The following is a 22,181-nucleotide window of genomic DNA, read 5'->3' as shown; positions in this document are numbered from 1 at the left end:
ACAAGATGAGGGAAAGTGTTGCAAACAGTAATTCATAAGAAAAAGATCTGGGGGTTCTAGTGAACTGCAAGAATGATACAAGACAAAAGTATGAAATAGCCAAGAAAGATACTGCCACCTGGGTCCAATATTTCTATACTGTCACCTGGTCTCAGATCGCATCTACAGTAATGTGTTCAGTCCTAAATGCCACTTTTTAGGTTGGACACTGACAAGCTGGGTGGCATCCAGATGAAGGCAACCATGATGGGGAAAGGATTCAAATTCATGCAACATGAGGACTGAATGAAGGAACTGGAGCTATATCTTGGAGAAGATGTTATTTTATTCATTGTTCTGGTTCTACTGATTAAATTCTTCTTTAATTTATAAAAGTCTTCCAAATTATTTTTGTAATGTTGATGTTATAAATTGCTTTCCTGGTTCTGATCACTTCACTTCTCAGTTCATACAAGAGTATCCAGGTTTCTCGGACACCATCCCTTTCATCATTTTTATAACACAGTATTATCTCATCACATTCATCCACTACATTCCTGTCCCTGATTCCAGAGGACCAGTAATGAAACATACTATCCACCTCTTGATGGATTTAGTGTACAGCATGAGACACACACACACACACACACACAGAAATAATATAGGTTGCATATATAAATACACACACATAGATACAATAACATATACATGTATACAAGAATATATTCTTATGTAACTATTGGAGGAATTTGTTTTATTTGACAACTTCAAAGGCACAGATGGAGAAATATGAGCTGGGCAGGGGAGGGATTGGAATAATGAGGATGATTTGTCTAGCTGAAAGAGGAGGGTTTGCACAAGAGAGGAGCAGTAGATGAGTTTGGAAGGGTAAAAGGAAACAAGATTATGGAGGATATCAAATGCCAGTCAGAAGAGTCTGGACGTGACACTGGAGTCTTAGTAAAATTGGGAAGTTGGCAAAGCTCTCTGCCAATCCCAAACTGACTTGGGAGTCCTTTTTCCTCTCCCATCCCATCTTTTAGGCTCCTGTGGTCTTGGTATTCCCTCTTCCCTTCTCCTATCTAAATTTACCTTTAGTAAATTCTCTGCCCTTTACTTTCTACTGCTCAGTTGGTCCCTGGGTTGCCTCTCCTCAGGGGTTTTATACTTGTAGTCTCCTCTCTTAAGAAAGATTCTGTTGGTACAGCTAGGTAGCACAGTGGATAGATCTGAAGTTAGGAGGACTAGGGTTCAAATCTGGCTTCAGACATTTCCTAGCTGTGTGACCCTGGGAAAGTTACTTAACCCCAATTGCCTAACCCATACCCCTCTTCTGCTTTAGAATTCTACCTGGGAAAGCTTGGGTAAGTCCCTTCTTTTCCTGGGCCTTGGTTGTCTCCTTCACTATATACGAAGATTGAATAAGACAATTTCTAAGGTTACTTCCATCTCTATCATTCTATCTTATAACATTTTGTGTTCTAAAGTTCTTTTTTAGTTCTGGTAGTCTGTAAAACTTGAAACCAAAAACCCTTTAAATGAAAATGAGAGGATGTGAAAAAATATGGTTCTGGGAAGATTAGGGGCAATGACTACACTACTAAATATGACTTTTTTTTGGGGGGGTGATGTTTGTATGTTGAACATGCAGAGAAATTCCATCCCTTCCGCTGTGACCACCAGGCCTGCAACCCTCCTGTGGGGAACCTTGCCATAGGCAGGACCCCTATCACATTCACTACCTGTGGGGAGAGTGGTACGGAGTTGTCCTGCTCCTATGTGGAACAGCCTCTCCTCCCATCCAACACCTTGGACTGTGGTCATCTTCAATGCACCAAGTGCAATGCTCAGCAACCTAACAATTCCCACCCGTCATCCTCCATGACAGACGACGTCTTTACCTCTCCCAACACCTGGTGGCAATCAGCTGCGGGCATCTCACGAGAAGAGATTCGTTTGGACTTTGAGACAGAGTTCTACCTGACTCATGTTATAGTGGTCTTCAGATCTCCCCGGCCAGCAGCCATGATCCTGGAGCGTTCCCAGGATGATGGACATACCTGGAGGCCCTATAAATATTTTGCCGCCAACTGTACAGCCACCTTTGGACTCCAAGATGACCTCCTTGAAGAAGGCTCCCCTTGTACGTCTAGGTATTCGGGAGCTATTCCTTGTACAAGAGGTGAGGTAAGTGCTCTATCCAACAGTTTGACACTAATCTAGCCCCAACCAACTTCTCATCTCCAATATGAACCCTCTATCTCCAGTAAGACTGATGTCCTCAGTATCTCTTGCATGGGTCATCTATGCTCACTCCTACTTTCCCTCCTTTGCTGACATTTCCTCCAGCATCTCTACCCATCACACCCAAATTCATTTCCCATCCTATGAGACCTAATTTCTTCTTTTTTATTTTTCTAAAGTCCTTCCTTACCTTCTGTCTTAGGATAAATACTATAAGTTCCAAGGCAGAATATGGGTAAGGGCTAGGAAACTGGGGTCAAGTGACTTGCCCAAGGTTATACAGCTAAGAAATACTGGAGGCCACATTTGAACCCAGAATCTTCCATCTCCAAGTCTAGCTCTCTATCTATCTACTGAACTGCCTAGCTGCCTTCCCAATTTCTTCTTGAAGATTTCCTCCATTACCTTTGCCCCAACTTCTCCTTTTCATCTGCTCTTCTGTTCCACTGATTGGATATATCTAGGCTCTTAAATTCAATTAGTATGTGAGTTTAAAGTTTATAGCATTTCACTATTTGCACTATTTAAAACTTTATTTCTTTCCACAGACTTGTAAAGCCAGGTTTATTCTCAACTAGACAACAGTCTATATCCAGGTCTAGAAAAAACTAAATACAATACCTCTAAAGACTTGAAACTCTCACCCCATGATTGAATTTTGTTTAATGAGCATCCATTCAGTCTGACAAGAGATCCTGCATAACACTGACCCTTGGAATGGGGCTCTCAATGTCTTAATTGAAAGATATGGTTCTTATCAGGGAAATTTGGAGTCATCTAATGGATTTACTCCTATATTTGCTAATTTGGGTTTTGTCTATGAACTGATGGTTAGTTAACAAATTAACAAGAGTTCATTGGATAACCTCCTATAACCTAGGACTGGATAATTATTGTATAACCTAGGATCAGGGAATTGGAAAAGATAATAAAGACCATCTACTCTAATCCACATTGAACCATGAATCTCCTTCTTCAGCTTCTAAGTTATTATCAAAGACATTTTACCAGAAGACTTCCATTTAGGAAAAACCTACTCCTTCCCCTTTCCCAGACAAAACATTTCTATTTCCTTTTAAGGTCCCTCTCCCGGACAGCCTCGTGGCCTTTGACCATCTTGGTTGCTGGATACAAAAATTAAATTACATCTGACACAGGGAAGCTTTAAGTTTAATTTTTACAGAAAGAGCTTGACCTAGAACAGTGATGGGCAACCTTTTGAGCTTGGTGCATCAAAATTCGCCAAAAAAAAAAACCGAGCATAACTCAGGTGGCATGTCACTTCAAGAAAAAAACCATAATTTTGTGATATTCACATCCTTCTTGGCATGTGGCCCCATACTTCTCTGCATGTGGCTGCATGCGGCCACATGTCATCAAAAATGGCTACGCATGTCAGTGCATTTTCTATATGCCTTTTCTAAAATGTGGAACCAAACATAGATGTGGTCTGATTGGGGCAGAGGACAATGGACCCATTATCTCCCCAGTACTGGATACTTAGTCCTAAAATCATTCAGCACCATGACTCATTGATGATTCATTGAGTTTTTAACCCACTAAAATAACAAAATCTTCCCTCAAATGTGACAATTTCTTCAATGTATATTTCTGAAATTGATTTTTTGAACATGACATATTTAGCCCTATTAAATTTCGTGTTATCAAGAAATTGTGGCATGCTGTTTGGAGTTCTGGACTCAAAGCCAGGAAGACCTGAGTTCAGGTTCTCCATCTGACACACATTGACTGACCCTGGGTAAGTCACTTCCTCTCTTTCTGCTCTATGCAGGTCTATAAGACTGCAAATTGGAGAAAAGTTCCTGACCAGTTCTTATCCCCATGTCCCTATAAATTTAACAATGCTTATGCCTTTTTTAAAAAGTTATTTATAAAAATGTTGGGTTTGAACTCCCTATTAACCAGTTTTTATTTTGAACATTCTTGTCCAAAGTCCATTCTCTTTGACAAAGAAAATGGAGGCAAAATGAGTTCTCTGGGATAGCTAAAAACTAAAAGCTCTTTTCATGGTCCGTAGCAGTCATTGGAAGCTTTGGTTCTTTCTATATTTTAGAGACCCTGATTTTATTCTTATGGGCCCATACCTTGCTTTTACACTTATCTTAGTCACCACCCTTGCTTGTTCTAGACACTAAAGCCAATATGGAGAAAAATTCATTTGCTTCCCAAGATGCAGAAGTCTTCTCTTCTTAGCTGGAGTGTTTCTCTTTTCTAGTCTAGTTTTCTTCTACCTTTACAATGTCTCACTTACTTTCCCCAAAGATTGCCTTTAATAGACCTGAAGTCAGGAAGATTTGAGTTCAAAACTAGCCTCAGACACTCACTAACTGTGTGACCTTAGTCAAGTCACTTAAACTCTGCCTCAATTTCCTCACCTGTAAAATTGGAGAAAATAATAACCCACATCTCTCAGAGTTTTTGTGAGGATTAAATAAGATTATGTTTGTAAAGCACATGGCAAACTTTAAAGTGCTATGCTTGTGTTGGCTAGTAGTCAGAGCTGGGGTTTAAATCCATGGTGTTGTTCAGGCTTTCATTTATGTCTGACTCTATATGACCCCATGGACTTTGTTCATGGAGTTTCCTTGGCAAAGATGCTGGAGTGGTTTGTCATTTCCTTCTCTGCTGTGTCCCTTTTTTACAGATAAGAAACAGAGGCAAACAGGGTACAAGTGACTTGCCCAGGATCACACAGCTAGCTAGATTTTAATTCAGATCTTTCTGACTCTAGCATAGTGCTCTATCTTCTTCTCAAAGTAGAGCATCACCATACTGAAGAGCTAGAAAGATGCTATGAAAAGGAGTCAGATGTTAAGGATGGAGAGGGACTAGGAGAATCGGAGAGAGGAACAGAATGGGACAGTCCAGTAGCAAGCAAGAGAGTTAGGAGTATCTGCCAATATCAAGAAAGCTTAAACACAAGTACAATTTCCTATGTCAATTCTTAGAGCTTTATATGGTTGGCAGGTGGGGTGGGGAGAGGGGATATAGGAGCCAGTCTCACCAAAGCTGATCTAGCTCCTCTGGATGGAAAACATTTGGTAGAAATGGGGAACACAGGGGCAAGAATTCCCATCCATTCCTGAAAAGGACATCATGACACCCATTAGAGCCATTAGAGGGGATCAGATACTTGGTATAACCACAGGGTGTCCATTTGCCTGGGACAGCACAGGCAATCCCAGAGAAGTGCCATCCTTTCTGCCCCCTCCTTCATCTCCCAGTTTCTATGAACCAGAATGGGAGGATCTTGCCCAAATTGGCAATATGGCAGCTCTGATGCCCAGGGGAATGCAGACAGGGGACTGGAGGACCTGCCTCGCGGCTCTGCCCGGGTAGGGGATGTGGGACCTGGACCAGCCAGACGTCGGCTTACGGCTGTGTGGACTGTTGGAATGTGGACAGCTGGCCTCTGCAGCTGGGGCTGTTAGCTCATGGCTCCTTTGGCTTGGGGAATGTCAGGTCCCTCGGTGGCTTGGGGGGGATACGTGACAGCTCAGTTCATGGTAAGGGAAGAGAGGACCCCCCACAGTCCCCAGGGGCTCAGGATGAAGGCCCTTGTGGGCTGTGCTGCTTGATCAGCTTAAGGCTTGTGCTGCACCAGGCAGTCTGACTGGGATTTGATCTAGCCAGCTCCACAATAGAATGATGTCTGGGGCATCAGCCGACACCCCTTCCCCCTCTCCTCTGGGCCCTCCCAGAGTACAAAGGAATGGACAAAATATTTTCCATGCAGCAAGTTTTTCAACTTGTCTGTCCACTTGAAAAAAAATGCAGAGCTAGAAAGGAGAGAAATCTCTGAAATCAAAGTTTCCGTTGGGCTGATGGTAGACCGGTCCAATATGTCACCTTAGTCTCATGGACCAGAACCCTTCAGAACAAGGACAGAACCACCAACTCTCAAGTTGTTAGAGATCTCAGAGGTCAGCTACTCCAACCAATACAGGAACAGAACCCCCCTGAGAGATCCCTGGAGAGTGCTGACATCCCAGGGAGTAGTGAGATCACACAGACTACTCATTTAAGCTCCCTGAGCCTCAGTTTCCTTATCTGCACAATGAAGAGGGTTGACCTGGATGACTTCTGATTCCAGCTCTAGACCTAGTCTGTCATTCTATGAGTCAGGCTCAGAACCCAATTTGCAATGGAGAGGATTGGAGCTCGAGAAGTCATGGCTAAAGCCAGCCAGCCAAAGGTTATAAAGAGCTCTGTAAATGGAGTGAACACAGCGAGGAACAGTGATGAGAAAGGGGACTGGATTCAAATTCTGTCTCTCCTACTTACAACCTGTATGCTTCAGAGCAATTCTCTTGTCTTCCTAGGTCTCAGTTTCCTCATCTGGAAAATGAGTGTGTTGGACCAACTGACCTTCAGGGTCTAAATCCTATAGACAGGGGACTTGGGAGGCAGGACACCTGGGATCTCAACCCATCTCTATCAGTAATTCACTGGATTCCCCTGAGATCCCTTTCTGGGTCTCAGTTTCCTCCTTTGAAAAGGGAGGGGGTTGGATGACATGATTCCAAGGTCGCTTCCAGCTCTAAGATTCTCTAAAGAGGATTAAGCCTAGAGAACAAATGTTGCTGAGTGGGCTGGCTGGGTGACAGAGAGTGTGCCTCTGGCTCGCCCTTGGTATAAAGGGCCCTGCTGAGCAATAGAACCCAAGCACAGAGCGCAAGACTGGGGCCTGACCTCATTTAGACAAAAATAGAATGCTCCGATCTGGTCATGACTCAGAGCCATGGCCAGAGGTTCCAGGGAGGCAAGGGGGCTCTTTTTCCTTTGGGAGCCTTAGATGGAAGCGGGGTGGGGGTGGGTTCATAGTTCTTCTAAAGGGGGAAAAAGAGACATTTGTTTCTCTGTCTGGGGCAAAGGCCTGGCTTAGAGCAAAATTTTAGTTTGGTAAAATTCAAATTTTCTGCCTCCAGCGTCCTTTTTCTAGATCTTCTCTAACTAAATGCTTGGCACATAAATGCTTAAAAAATGTTTTTTGTTCCCTTTCTTTCTTTCTTTCTTTCTTTCTTTCTTTCTTTCTTTCTTTCTTTCTTTCTTTCTTTCTTTCTTTCTTTTCTTTCTTGCTCTTTCGTTCTCTTTCATTTCTTTCTTTCTTTCTTTCTTTCTTTCTTTCTTCTTTCTTTCTTTCTTTCTTTCTTTCTTCCTCTCCTTCCTTCCTTCCTTCCTCCTTCCTTCCTTCCTTCCTTCCTTCCTTCCTTCCTCCTTCCCTTCCTTCCTTCCTTCCTTCCTTCCTTCCTTCCTTCCTTCCTTTCTTTCTTTCTTTCTTTCTTTCTTTCTTTCTTTCTTTCTTTCTTTCTTTCTTCTTTCTTTCTTTCTTCTTTCTTTCTTCTTCTTCCTTCTTTCTTCCTTCCTTCCTTCCTTCTTCCTTCCTTCCTTCCTTCCTTCCTTCCTTCCTTCCTTCCTTTCTTTCTTTCTTTCTTTTCTTTCTTTCTTTCTTTCTTTCTTTCTTATCTTTCTTTCTTTCTTTCTTTCTTCTTTCTTTCTTTCTTTCATTTCTTTCTTTCTTTCTTTCTTTCTTTCTTTCTCTTTCTTTTCTTTCTTTCTTTCTTTCTTCCCATCCTCCATCCCCAGCATGCTTTACCATTTTCCCCTTCAGTTTCCTTTCCTTTTCTTCCTCCCTCTCTTTTCTCCATATTCTATTTCTCTTGGTTTAATTGAACACTTAGGCTGAAGATAAGTGAGAGAATCTACAGTTCCCAAACCCAAAGAACCTAGATGGAATCCAATAGACCTCTATTATGCAAAGGGAATCCGAGTCCTAGAAAAAAGGAAATAACATCTGGGGTCTTCTAGGGAGTGAGAGCAGAAGCCAGATCTGAAATTCATAGAGGTCTAAGCTTTAGAGACAGGGAAGAGCCTTAAAATCACTCATTTTAATCCCTTCACTTGAATGGATGAGGAAGGACATTGAGTCTCAGATACACAGCTGGCAAATCACTCTGGGGATTCCAATCTAGGTCTTACTGATACCTATCACATCTTTCGCTCATCTTGCCTCCATCTGAGCCCTCATCATGTCATGTCTTCAGTATCTTAAGAGTCTCTTAGCTGGTTTCCCAGCATCCAGGCCTTACCCTGTCTAGTCCATCCCCTGCAGCTAGAAAACTGGTATTTGTCTCCCTACCTGCTGGCATCTGGTGGGCACAGAAGAAATGCTTGTGCAATTTAATCGAGAGTATCGGGGTGCCAAAGCCAATTCCCCTGCCATTATCCTGGGCTCCTGAATTTGAGTACAGACTTTTCTTCTTTTCCTTAAAGACGATATATTGCAAAACAGCTCTGTGAGAGTTCTTTTTAGCCTTATCCTTAATGGTGGAATGGAAGTGTTTCTTCTTCTTAAAGGAATTTTAGGTATCAGTGAATAAGTGAGGGAAAGATTGGCTTAGAACATGCAGGGGCACGATAGTGTGCAGAGTGCTGGGCCTGAGTTCATAGGTGGTCTTAGCCACTAGCTTTGTGACTGTAGTTAAACTTCTGCCAGCCTCAGTTTCTTCATCTGTAAAATGAAGATGATACTTTCCAGGGTTGTTGTAAAGATAAAATGAGATTATATTTGTAAAGTGTTTTGCAAAATTTAAAGCCACTACATAAAAGTTATTATTTTTATCTTTTTTTTGCACATGTATAATCTGCATCAAATTGTTTGCTTTCTAAAGGAAGGGTAAGGTGAAGGAGGGAGAGAATATGAACTCCAAATGTTTTAAAAGAATTTTTGAAATTTTTTATTGACATGTAATTGAGAAAAAATTAAGAATAAATATTATTATTATCATACCATATAGGCAGCCTACTCTATCTCCTGGCAAGGCTAGCCCTACTCAAGAATAAACACTACTTTAGGTCTCTATTCACAGAATGTTCGAACCAAAAGAGACCTCAGATATCATATATATAGTCTAATATTTTCATTTTTATAGAAAAAGAAACTGAGGCCTAAGGAAAATGACCCAACCAAGATCAAATAGTCATTAAGTGGGAGAACTTTGCCTTTAGCCCAGGCCTTGTGATTGAATTTTGTTCTCTTCCCAAGGAAGACCTTCTAGTCTCAATTCCACTCAATCAGAAGGCCTGCTGTGTGCCAGGCACTGGGCTAGGTGCCAGGGATACAAAAACAATGAAGGTCCATGCCTTCAGGGAGCTCACATTGCTATTCAGGCAGCTTCATTCATATTTTCATTTCTCAGGTTATCTACCGGGCCCTAACTCCAACCAATCAGGTGGATGATCCTTATGGCCCTGAAGCCCAAGATTTGCTAAAACTCACCAACCTCCGTCTCTTGCTGCTAAAAAGGCAGGATTGCCCCTGCCAGGAGGCAAGGCTCCCAGAGAAGCCCCAGCGATTTGCCCACTATGCCATCTATGACCTGATCGTCCGTGGAAGCTGCTTCTGCAATGGACATGGGGAGAGGTGTCAGCCAGCTGATGAGACAGAAAACTCCAGGAGTATGGTGAGGAGCATGCCTTCAATGGGGCTGGGATCCTCTATGATCTACCCATTTGGGAAATGAGTGTTTGCATGATCTGGCCATTGAAGGTTTCCATTGTGGAAGGGAGAGCCGAGGACCCAGTGATGATCAGGGATTGTTAGGTAAGATGGGAAGTATGGGGCAAAGGCTGGTTAATGGGAAGGATCTCATGCATCATTTGTTCTAGCTGACTAGGATAGAAGGCTAAGTCCACACGTACTTTATGCCTCTGTTTGTGCCATTCTCTCAGCCCTCTCCGCCATCTTGTTCTATGGAGATTTTCCTTATCTTTTAAGGCCAAGCTCAAATGCCCCCTTCCCTATGAAGCTTCCCTCACCACCAATGGAGAAATGCCCTAAACTCATTCGTAACTCTTAGCATCTCCCATCCTGATCACATTCTGGCATGTTTTACAGTGGTGTGAGTACTTCTCTGCTAGACTATAAACTCTCTGAGGACAAGAGTTATGTTTTGTATTTCTTTTTGTCCCATAATGTTTTTGGAGGGAGTATTGGATTACAGAATATTAGAACTGGGAAGGAGTTTAAGACATAGAATATTAGGATGTAGAACAAGGAATATTAGAGCTGGATGTGACTTCAGAGAACATCTAAAGTAGCCCTTTCATTTTACAGAAGAAAAAATTTGAAGCCTAGAGGTACGGGCATATGGCCAAATCACTGGGACATCTATTTGTTTGTTCCCAGGTAATCACCCTCTTCATTATCATCTTCTTCTTTAACATTTGCAAAGGGTTATACAAATATATCATCTGATCCTTACAACCACCCTAGGAGGAGGTGGGTGCTTTTTTGCTCCCCAACTTATAGAGGAGACAACTGAGGCTAAAAGATTAAGTGTCTTGCCCAGGGTCACATAACTAATGAGTGACTAAGGAAGAATTAGAATTCAGGCCTTCTTGACTCCCAAGACTAGTGGTTGATCCACTTCACTAACCCTAACCTATCTGCCCAAGAATTAGAGGCAATCTCTAGAAATCAAGAGCTGTGCTCTGACAAGTGTCATCATTCCAGTGCCAGAAGATGAAATATGGAAATGATGCCATGGTCAAGATCATTGATAAATAGATATAGATGGGGGCAGAAAAGCATTCTCTGGCCACCCAGAAGACAAACCCAGTGACCCTTACTGGAGGTCAGCATTACTTTCACAATCTAAGAGCCAATTTCTCCTTTCCTTTTGTGGCCTCTGGGCCATAGTTGGATGGAAATATTTGGAAGAAATTTCAGTGACTCATCCCTAAAACAGGATAAAGAGTGATGCAGGGCTATTAGTGTCATGGAAAAAGTTCTGGATTAATTATCAGGACATCTGGCTTAGAGCTCTGAGCCTGGAATCAGGAAGACTCGAGTTCAAATCCAGCCTCAGACTTTCTAGCCTGGTGACTGGGTAAGTCACTTAACTTCTGTTTGCCTCAGTTTCCTCAAATGTAAAATGAGGGGACACTGGACAAAGATCAAATTAAATCATATTTGTAAAGCTTTTAGTACAGTGCCTGGCACATAGTAGGCACTTAATAAATGCTTTTTTCCTTTCTTTCCTCTGTCACCATTGCACTGTATGCCTTGGTCAAGTTCCTCAGTTTCTCTGGATTCCAGTTTCGTCACCTGTAAATGAAGTGGGATTAGGCAAGCTGAAATGATATTTTGATTTTACAATGACCTTCCTCCCTAACAATTCTAAGTCTTTCCTAAATATGGCTCTTAAAATTGAATTCAATAATTTGCTAAATTACTGACTTCAGCAAAGCAAGGTATGGTGGGACTCGCACCTCCTTAACCGTGGACACCATGCCTCTTTTAATTCATCCTAGGATAACCTATATTCACTTTCCTGCTTATATAACACATTTTTGACATATCGAGTATCCAAATCTTGGGGCAGCTAGGTAGCACAGTGGATAGAGCACCAGGCCTGGAGTCAGAAAGTTCTGGATCCAAATCTGGCCTCAGACACTTCCTAGCTGTGTGGTCCTGGGTGTCAGTTAACCTTAATTGCCCCATCTTTGCCACTCTTCTGTCTTAGAAATGATACTAAGATAGAGGGTACAGGGTTTTTAAAAACCATATATATTTCATAATTTCTCTCTAGTTATGTCTTCCCTAGCTTGAACTTGTAAACTGATTGTTTTGGACCCAAATATTGGGTCTTACATTGTTATTATTTCTCTTAAGAAACAATGTTGAGAGGTAAGACGACTTAGTGAATGAAGAGCTTACCTGGACTTGGGTTCAATTCCTACCTTTGATAAAAGCTGGTTGAATGACCGTGGGCAAGTCAGTTGACTCCTTAGTGCTTCAGACAACTCACACACACACACACACACACACACACACACACACACACACACAACTCAGGAGGTGGGAAAAGATGTCTTTTATGGTGGAAAGCAGTTATTTGCTTTTTTTTTTGTCTTCCTAGTGTTTAGCAATTCCTGGCCTTTAGCAAATGCCAAATAACTGCTTGATAACTGAATGACTTTTCTAAATACAATTCAAATCAGTCTCTTCTCTTTAAGAGGCAGCATGGGATTATGGATAAAGCACTGGAGCTGAAGCAAAAAAAGAGCTGGGTTTGATTGAATTCTGCTTCAGAGACAGCTAGGTGGCTCAGTGGATAGAGAGCCAGGCCTGGAAACAGGAAGACCTGGGTTCAAATAGGACCTCAGACACTTCCTAGCTATAATCCTGTACAAGTCACTTAACTCCCATTGCCTAGCCCTTACTGCTCTTCTGCTTTGGAACCAAAACATAGTATTTATTCTAAGAGGGAAGGGGAGGGTTTTAAAAAGAAATAAAAATTTTAAATTTTAAAAAGGATTCTACTCCATACACTGTGGGGCCCTGAGAAAGTTGCCTTAGTCTCAACTTCTTCATGTGTAAAGTGATGTAGAATTCAAGGACCATTAAGGTTCTTTCCAGCTCCAAGTCTATGACCTCTATGAACATTCTCTCTAATCAGTTCTGGGCCCAGCACATTGTTCATGTGCAATAATTGCCCAAACATTATGCTTTGATAGAATACCTGAATGGACTGCTTATCCAAGTACTTGTTATCATCTGGGCAATATTCATTCTTTGTCCACTTTGTGTTTCTAGTGTGGATGGCTAGGCTGGTCTTTTCGAATGAAAATTGGCTTTATCTAGGTAGTTCCAGGGAGCTAGATAATCAGCCTCCTTGGATCTATCATGGAATCTTTAGGTTGCCCATTTAGAAGACCAACAATAATAATTCTCCAGGGGTGGTAGTCCTGGTAAACAACAATATTGTCTACAAACAGGCACACCTACAAAATCTCTCCATCAAAAGAGAACCCATTTTCTACATGTATTTTCCAAGACAGGTTACTGGTAGTCTTGAAATAATCTTAAATTTAGCTCCTTTGTGCACAGAATTATGAGGGGCAAGTCATGAGGTGGCCCCAAATCTCAAGCTTTATTGTTTCAGGTAGAATGAGGGCAATGGGATTGTAGCCAAGCATCATGACACTCAGTAACCAAAGCAGCTAGTGTGTGGCTGGGAGAGCTAGAGCCTCCTGAGATGTTGGGTCGGGTCCTATTTTTTCCCACAGAGCTCCTCCCTTGCTGGCAAGAGAAGAAACTTGCTCTGAGCAGTAGCTCTATAAACAAGCTTGTGTTACTGACTACTGCTAAGTTCCCAAACATTCATCTCTGCCCAGTGGGGCTACGGTGACTAAGGACTCTGTCACAAGGCCATTCCTGGCTCCAGTTTCTAAACAGAGGAAGAAACATGGCAGGACTTTTGTTGTGCTCCCTGGGGGCCATCCTGTTGCAAACGATGGAAATATTGTTGGGCAGAGCCAGTGAATTTGATCAGGACATTTGCCAGTTGGAAGGCAAGAGAGACTTTGACTCAACTCCCACCAGTAGGTGCTGGGGGCATGAGAATGAAAATGAAACATAGCCTGCCCTCAAGGGGCTTATATATTATTGGGGAGACATGTACAAATAAGTACAAAGTATAAGCAAAATAATTACAAGATAAATTATTTAGGGGGAAAGGCAATTGAAGTTGGGCAATCAGGAAAGGCTTCATGTAAAAGGTGTCTCTTGAGTAGAATTTTGAAGGAACAAAGAGGTCCAAAGTGAGAGTGCACTCCAGGCATGCAGAGGAAGAAAGGACATCCCTAACTCTGTCCACTGATTGCACTTCCATGAATCTAGGACTTGTCTACAAAATGGAACTCCAAAAAGGAAGGAAGTGAAAAACGTGATCCAGAGAAATCACCACATAGCTTTAGCATGATGATCTAAGACTCCTGGAATCCTGCTCTCCCAGCAGGTGGATCAGCTCAACAATCTTGGCTGCTGTGTTTAAAGTAGCCCAGATGAGTTGAAAAGGAGGAGTCTCTCCCTTTCCCAGGATGATCTCATTGGTTTCCCATCCTTGAGATCATAGGCAAGGATTCTGCTCATGGCAGATTCTAGTCTGGAATATTCCAATCATAGAAGTTTCCAGCTTGATGAGGAGGTATTCAGACTAGGAGTTGGGAAGGAAGGATGAGATCACTAGGAAGGAGAATGTAGCCTGGCCAGGCAATGGGCAACTTATAGGGCCAAGAAAAATGTGACGAAGAAAACCAGAAATTTTTTGATGACAATGAGTCTCTCTGACTCTGGGACTTACTGCCACCTCAAATGACTACTTCCATTTTTTCTATTTTTTTCTTAATTCCATTTGACACTGATTTTATTAAGCTAAATTGCATTTTCCCCACACTGCTGGTATTCAATAGATATTACATGTCAATGATTTTAGCATTTTATTGATTTACTTATTGCTTCATTTTTTAATGGTTTTCAACCTTAGGAAATTCTTCCTTATACTGGGTTACACTGAACTATTCTTCACCTAAGGTATTCAAGCAAAAAGCAATAATGCCTTAGTATGTAATAGCAGCTTCCATCTTCTGTCCAGGCGTCAAAGGTTTTAGATAGCATGTTGCCTGGCATGGGGTCAGGTCCATGACAGAACTCATAGTGCAATAAGCAAGTGGCCACCTACGTGGAGTAATTGCAGGAACTCCTGGAAGATTCCTGTTCCTTGATTCCTGTTCCTTGCTCCCAACCCGACAGTCCCTTAAAAACTCCTCTACTTATTCACAGATGCTTGAAATCTCTTGAATAAGCCACAGGGCCATTCCTTCCTCCCAGGATCAGAGATGAGATAAGCCTGAGAGCTCCCCTGGGAGAGGGACAGATCACAGCCTCTTCATGCTTTTGTCTTCCATAAACTTTTCATGGAGAATTCATCCAGTGTTCTGGAGAACTTCTCCTGGGTCTTCTGAAAACCAACAGTTATGTGACAAAAATCTGCCACAACTTACTTACTTGACTTACTTGATCTCATTTTAGCCTCACAAAAATCCAGTGAGGTAGGTGCTTAGAGGATTGTCCCCATTTTACAAATGGGAAACTGAGACTCAGAGAGTGATTTAATCATTGTCACACAGATGATGGGCATTAAGAGGTAGGTTTCAAATTCACATTCTCCCAGGACTCTCTCCTGAGTCCAACATTTTATTCATTATCTTGATCCTTCTATAAATGGTTGATGGTACAGCATTTTCTGAGAGTAGGTTTAGAGTCTGGGGGCCCAAAAGGGGAGCCTGAAGCATAGAAATGTAGACATGGATCATAGGTTCATAAATTCAAATGTTTAAGGAATCTCAGAGCCTATTTAGTTCATTTCCCTCATTTTACAGATGAGGAAACTAAGGCCCAAGGTGGATAAGGGACTCACCCAAGGTCACAAAGGTAATTCATGAGAGTCAGAATTTGAACCCAGGTCCTATGATGCTACAATCAGTGCTCTTTCTTCCATTACAAGCTTGCTTGGGAAAGACAACAGCAGCTACTGAAGACAAACCTCCCAGGTTTGAATACTTTGCAGACTATAGTCCTCCATTATGGGCCAGAGCCTTTGTTGTCCTATTGCCCTCAGGCTGGGTGACTTGGCCCCAGTTCTCCTCACCCTGCAAATAATCTGGATTTTCCACAAGCCTCTGCAGTCTGCAGCTAATCCTTGAGCTGAGTTTTCCCCCTATCTGATCCAGTTTGTGCCAGGGTGGGTGGCCCCCAAGGCTGCTGTTCTTGATGATGATGCAGAAAAAAACATTAGGCTGGAAGGCAGGTTTATGGGAGCTGCCTTAGGAAAGAGTGGGTTCCCTATCCATGAAGTTTTTTCAGTCCACAGAGGGGCAACCCCTTGTTGGGGATGTGATGAAGGGGATTTTTGTTCAGTTCAGATTGGGCTAGATGGCTTCTTCCTACTCTGAGGCTCTATGCTTCTAGCTGGGGCAGAGAGGACAATTCCCTTTCAGGGCTTTGGGGAAGAAATCATAACATTGATAAAAAGTAGAATTAGAGATCCTGAAACCTGAGCAGGATGCTAGAGCTCATCAAAACAGAGGAGGACACTTAGGGTCACAAAAGGGAAATGACTTGGCCAAAGTTACATAGCATGTTAGCTAACTGAACTGAAGCCAGAGGTCAGATTATTTTATCTGTGTGTTCTCTCCCTCCCTCCCTCCCTCCCTCCCTCCCTCCCTCCCTCTCTCTCTCTCTCTCTCTCTCTCTCTCTCTCTCTCTCTCTCTCTCTCTCTCTCTCTCTCTCTCTCTTTCTCCCCCCCCCCCCGTCTCTCTCTCTCACTCTCTCATCTCTCTCTTTCCTCTTTCTCTTTATCTCTCTCATCAAACTTGATTAAATTTTTAATTTTTTTGAGTATCAAATTTTCTGCCCCCTTCTCCCTTTCCTCTTCTTCCCTCTCCTTGACATAGTAAACAATCTAATATAGATTTCTACGTGTGCAATCATGTAAAACATATTTCCTTATAGTCATTTTGATCCACTTGTTCTCTAAAGCCTAAAGTCTACCCCTGTATCCCCAGCAGTATGGAGCAGCCCCAAGATAGTTTTCCGATAGGTATTTCAGCACTTTCAGTCTGGACAGAACCAAGAAGTCAAGTTAAGGAGAGGGCCATGGGTGGGTTCAGGATCAGTAAAGAGAAGGAAGACTTGAATAGGATCATATATTTAAGTAGTGAAGGGTTCTTTTTGGTCATCTAGTCTAGTGATTCTCAAAAATTTTGTATTCTCGGGACACCTTTTTTTTTTTTTAACATAAATAATCCCACTATACTATAGTGGAGTCAGATGCTGGATTGCAAATTCCATATAATTCCCAACACATTTAACATAAGTCTTTTTGAAATTTTTATTTAGTCAATTTAGAACATTATTCCTTGGTTACAAGAATCATATTCTTTCCCACCCTCCCCTACCCCCTCCCATTCTCATAGCCAATGTGCAATTCCACTGGGACACATTTAACATAATTCAGGGCACAGGATGTGCATCCTTTCCGAACCAACTCTAGGTTCGAGCCTTGTCTTTAGGCAAGTCAGTTATATCAATATCCTTGTTTGTTCTCAAAGACTAGTTTATGGATAAGGTGCTGGTCTACCTTGGTAGAGACCTGAGAGTTTCCCATCCTGATGAAATTACAGGTTCAATGCAAAAAAAAAAATTTTTTTAAGCCACATTAGAAGATCAAGGAATTTCATGTTATCCTTGTGGATAGAGGGAGAGATATTACCTACATGTTAGTACAATAAATTGGATTCAAAACTGGTTGAATGGGTGAATCCCCAAAACTGGCATTAATAGCTCAAGGGCAAGTTGGGTAGAAGACTGCTAATGAGATGCCCCAAAGATCCCATGGGTACCTTGGCCCTGTGCTGTTCAACACGTTAATTAATGATTTAAATGAAGTCATAGAAGATATATGCCTAATACCTATGGAGATAACACAAATCTTTTTGTTCCCCTCTATAGGTGTCAATTACATCATTTTTCCCAATTACCTGTAGAAACAATTTTCAACAAATTTTTTTCTGACATTTTGCAATTCAGATTCACCCTTCTCTCCCCTCCTCCTAGAGGCAAAAATACTCTGATATAGGTTACACTAGTGCTTTCATGCACTATGTATTTCCATATTAGATAATATAAATTTGAGGGATAGCTAATATATTGGATGACAGATTCCCATATCCAAAAATATTTCAGCAAGCTAGAATGATGGGATGAATTGAATGAGATGACATTTTGTAGGGAGAAGTATGAAGTTTTATTTTCTGTTTTAAAAAGCGTACTTTTCAAAAACAAGATGGGGGGGGTGTATGTGATTAGATAGCAGTTTGTCCAAAATTATTTGGGGTTTCAAGTAAACTGAAACAGAGTACCAGGGGGACTAAAAAAGCTGATGTTATTCTGGGCTCCATTAAGGCAGATATAGTGTCCTGCAGGAGGGAGATGATGATAAACTTGCTCTGACCAGAAAGCATAGGGAGTACTATGTTTAGCTCTGGGTACCACATTTTAGGAAAGAGGGAAGGAAGGAAGGAAGGAAGGAAGGAAGGAAGGAAGGAAGGAAGGAAGGAAGGAAGGAAGGAAGGAAGGAAGGAAGGAAGGAAGGAAGGAAGGAAGGAAGGAAGGAAGGAAGGCAAATAAGTATTTATTACTTGCTATGTGTCAGACACTGTGTTAAGTATTTTATGCATATTATTTCATTTAATCCTAACAACCCTGGCAGATAGGTACTATTATCATTACCATTTTATATTCAGTGACTTGTCCAGGGTCATAGAGTTAATCAGTGTTTGAGGCCAGCCTTGAACTCAGATCTTCTTGATTCCAGGCCCAGTGGCCTCTCCATGCTCCACCAAGCTATCTCTAGGCCATAGATTGGAACATACATAGAAGAAGGTGACTGTTAATTGAATGAGTGAGTAGAAACCAGGACTTATGAAGATCTGATGAAGGAATTGGGGACAGTTAGCCTGGAGAAGAAGAAAAGCTTTACTATAAAAGTTTCATGTATTTGAAGGACTGTCTTGGGAAAGATTAGCCTCGTTCTTCTTAGCCTCAGAAGTTGGAATGGAAATTGCAGAGAGATAGATTTAGTCTTAAGTCATGGAAACACTTCCCAATAGAACTTTTCTTTTTGAAAACCAAAGGTGTAATTATTTTATTTTAAGTCCAGATAAGTTTCAGAAACACAACTGTTTCATACATTTATTGCATTTGTTTCTTACAAGACAGAGCCCCAGAGGCCAGACAAAGGAATAGCCTGCTTTGGGAGGTGGGAGTGGATCCCCTTCTCTGGAAGTCTTTCTTCAACAAAGCCTTGTCACCAATGTTCTAAATGCCCAGAGGAAGAAACTGAGGCCCCAAGAGGGGAAGGATTTGTCCAAGATTACTCAACTAGGCAATGGCAGAGCTGGGATGAGACCCAAATTTGTTCTCTGCTAATTCCTACAGGCACAAGAGAACTTTGTCCAGTGGGAATTTAACTAGTTCATTGAGCAAATGTAGTGAGATACAAAGATCAAGCTAAATGGTCTCTGAGATTCTTCCAACTCTGTAATTTGGTAAAGTGGTTTATGCTTTCTAAGCCCCAGTTTCCTCTTTGGTAAAATGAGGGAGTTGGACCAGATGGCTAAGCCTCCTTCCAAGTTTAAAATCCTACAATTGTCCATCTTGCATGAGTCACAGAGTTACTAGTAGTGCCCAGACTGGTGCCAGAATTCTGGCCTTGAAGTCTGGTGTCCTTTGGGTCAAAATTTAGCACCTAATGAAATTAATTCATTAGTCTAATACACCCTGTTCAGACCCTGAATAGATATTTAAGTCCTCAATGAAAAAGACAGATGAGAACCTACAATGGTCATTTTCACAACCTTTGGCTCTAAACCACACATAGTTGTCACATTTTCCTTCTTTAATAATCACTGAGAAATCTCTTCCTCAACTGATCAAATTAATTCTGTCTGTTTCTAGTGAGATTCCCTTTTAGTCTCTTTACATTGGTTATGGGAAGAGAGGTCTTACTCATGTAGCTGCAACTTAAGTTGGCTTCATCGATTTTGTCCATGGGTCTCCTCAGCAGATGGAGACCTCCCTATTCCTAGAGCTCTTCAGTCATGGGTGGGTCATCACTTGTTGAGTGTATAGGTTGAACTAGAAAAGCAGATCTAAGTAGCAAAGACATGTGGGGACCCCAGAAGTCACTAAAGTCCTTTTTTCCAGCTTAAAGATTCTATATTTGAAATAGAGGCTGTTGGCACTTTTATTAGAACTTTACTGAAATGTTCTGACTGGAACTAAAGGCTAAGGAGGCCAGCAGTTTTATTTTATTACTTAACTATTTAATGACTGTAAGGTGATTATTTTTAATTCCTTAATAGCTGCTTTGGTTTACTTTCATCTTGGGGTTTACAGTGATGTTTATCTTTCTAGAAGATGGTCTTTTATTTTACTAGAAACACTTATAAATGTTGTTAAGGATCTAATGACCCTGTGGCTCCTTCAGCCTGGGGTTTGTTTTGCTTTTCCATGAAAGGGAGTCAATGTCTTTTAAAGAAGAATTTTTGAGACCAGTGCAAAGTTAAAATCTTACAATTTTCAAAGCTGGGAGAGACCATCTTCTCCTTCATTTTATAGTGGAAGAAATTGAGGCCCAAAGAAAGGAAGAATTTTCCCAAGATTACTCAACTTGGCAATGGCAGAGCTGGGACAAGAAACCAAATCTTTGTTCTCTGCTTATTATTCCACCATACTTTCTCCTGGAACAAGAGAATGACCAGTGAGAACAACTAGTTCACTGAACAAATGAAACGAGTGAATGAATGAGCAACTTGGAGTTCTTTCCAATGTATTGCAGCAATTCAATAACAAAAATGCTCTTATTAAACACTATATTCCAGGTGCCATGTTGGGTGCTAGAAATACAAAGAAAAGAATGAAAAAGTTCCTTCCCTCAAGGAGCTTACATTCCATTTGGAGGATACAAGATGGCTACAAATAAATAAATGCAAAATATACCCAAAGTAATTTCATTGAGTGACAAGGGGAGAACTCTAGATCAGGAAGGACCTTTCATAGAGAGCAGCACTTAAGCTGAGGATTGGAAGTAGCTTGGGCGGAGAGGAAAAGGTTTCAGGGGAAAATATTTTAGGTAGTAGACACAGCAAGTGAAAAGGCAGAGGCCAGAGATGGAATGTCATGGGTGAGGAGCTGCAAGGAGGTCATTTGGGTGGGATTGTAGGATGCATGAAAAGGGCTAATGTGAAATAATTATGGAAAGATTGATTTTCCACTCACCTGATCTTTACAACGGCCCTTGAGGCAGATTATATAGGCATTAATGTCCACATTTTACCAATGGGGAAACTGAGGTGCTGGGGTGCTACTGCTTCTGTAGCAAAAGATCCTATATTTGAAACTAGAAGGGAGCCCAAATCATTTGATCAAACCCCTTCATTTTGTAGATAAGGTGACTGAGGCCCATATAGGTTTTGTAATTTGCATAAGATCATACCAGTAGTTTGTATAGAAGTTCACTCTGTTTCTATCCCTGCCTCTGTCTCTATCACTCTTCTCACCCTCTCTCTCTCTCTCTCTCTCTCTCTCTCTCTCTCTCTCTCTCTCTCTCTCTCTCTCTCTCTCTCTCCCCTCCTCCGTCCCTCTTTTCCTCTTTCTCTCTTCCCCTCCTTCCCTTCTTCCCTCCCTCCATCCTTCTCTCTCTTTCTCTCTCTGTGTGTCTTTCTCCCACTGTCAATTTCTCTCTCTCTCCCCCTCCCTCCCTCTCTTTCTCTCTTTCTCTCTCAGCCTCTCTTTCTGTCTGTCTGTCTGTCATCTCTCTCCAGCATCTATCATCTCTCTCATGTATTTATCTCTATTAATCTATGGTAGATGACAATCTTTCTCACTTACACACACACACACACACACACACACACACACACAGGCACACATACATGCACACATGTATATATAATGTCCCAAAAGTCTTGTGATTTGCCCAGGATCACACAGCCAGTCAATGTCACAAAGGCAAGCCCAACTGATGGAAATGGCTGGGTCTTTCATTGCCAGCGGCTTTACAAAGCGATCCTGCAGTCTCAACACAGGCATTTTTCCTGAATCAACAGCAGTTGGTTGGCCTGGGAAAACCTTCATCTAAACCTGATGCCAGAGGAGAATCTCAAGCATTCTGTCAGCCTGGGCCAGAGCCATCACAAGCCAAGACAACATCCCCAGTGGGTAGGAGGTGAAATCCAAGGTCAGCCATCAGGCCTTTGGCTGCCATTGTATTGTTTACTTCTTCTGTAAAAGCTTCTCTGGAGGTTGAGGACATTTGCCTGGTCCTTGTGGCAGCTTTTGTGGCTTTAATTGTGTGACTTTGCTCCTCACTTCTCCCATGTTTCCTTCTATATAAAGTGGGGATAATACCCTCCCCATGTTTCATTAGTGACTAACTTATCTATCATTTATCTATTGTTTCCTCCCTTTCTTTCTCCCCACTGACATATGGATGGTTCTCTGGCCCTCTTTCTCAACCTCCTAACC

At 41.8% G+C, this 22,181-nt stretch overlaps 1 protein-coding gene across 2 annotated transcripts in view; it reads left to right on the top strand.

Annotated features, from left to right (window-relative positions):
* LOC100026375 (netrin-4-like) overlaps window positions 1–22,181 on the top strand; it is a 72,453-nt gene that overhangs the window by 22,649 nt on the left and 27,623 nt on the right. For both annotated transcript variants that reach the window (XM_007500282.2, XM_007500281.2), the window contains exons 3-4: window positions 1,631–2,166; window positions 9,444–9,707. In XM_007500282.2, the coding sequence (XP_007500344.2) occupies window positions 1,631–2,166; window positions 9,444–9,707 (800 nt within the window). The remainder of the gene's footprint in view (window positions 1–1,630; window positions 2,167–9,443; window positions 9,708–22,181) is intronic.

The sequence above is a fragment of the Monodelphis domestica genome, chromosome 7, assembly GCF_027887165.1.
Source record: "Monodelphis domestica isolate mMonDom1 chromosome 7, mMonDom1.pri, whole genome shotgun sequence".
Taxonomy (NCBI): domain Eukaryota; kingdom Metazoa; phylum Chordata; class Mammalia; order Didelphimorphia; family Didelphidae; genus Monodelphis; species Monodelphis domestica.
The sequence above is the reverse complement of the archived record's forward strand: the minus strand, read 5'-3'. Positions and strand labels throughout refer to the sequence as shown.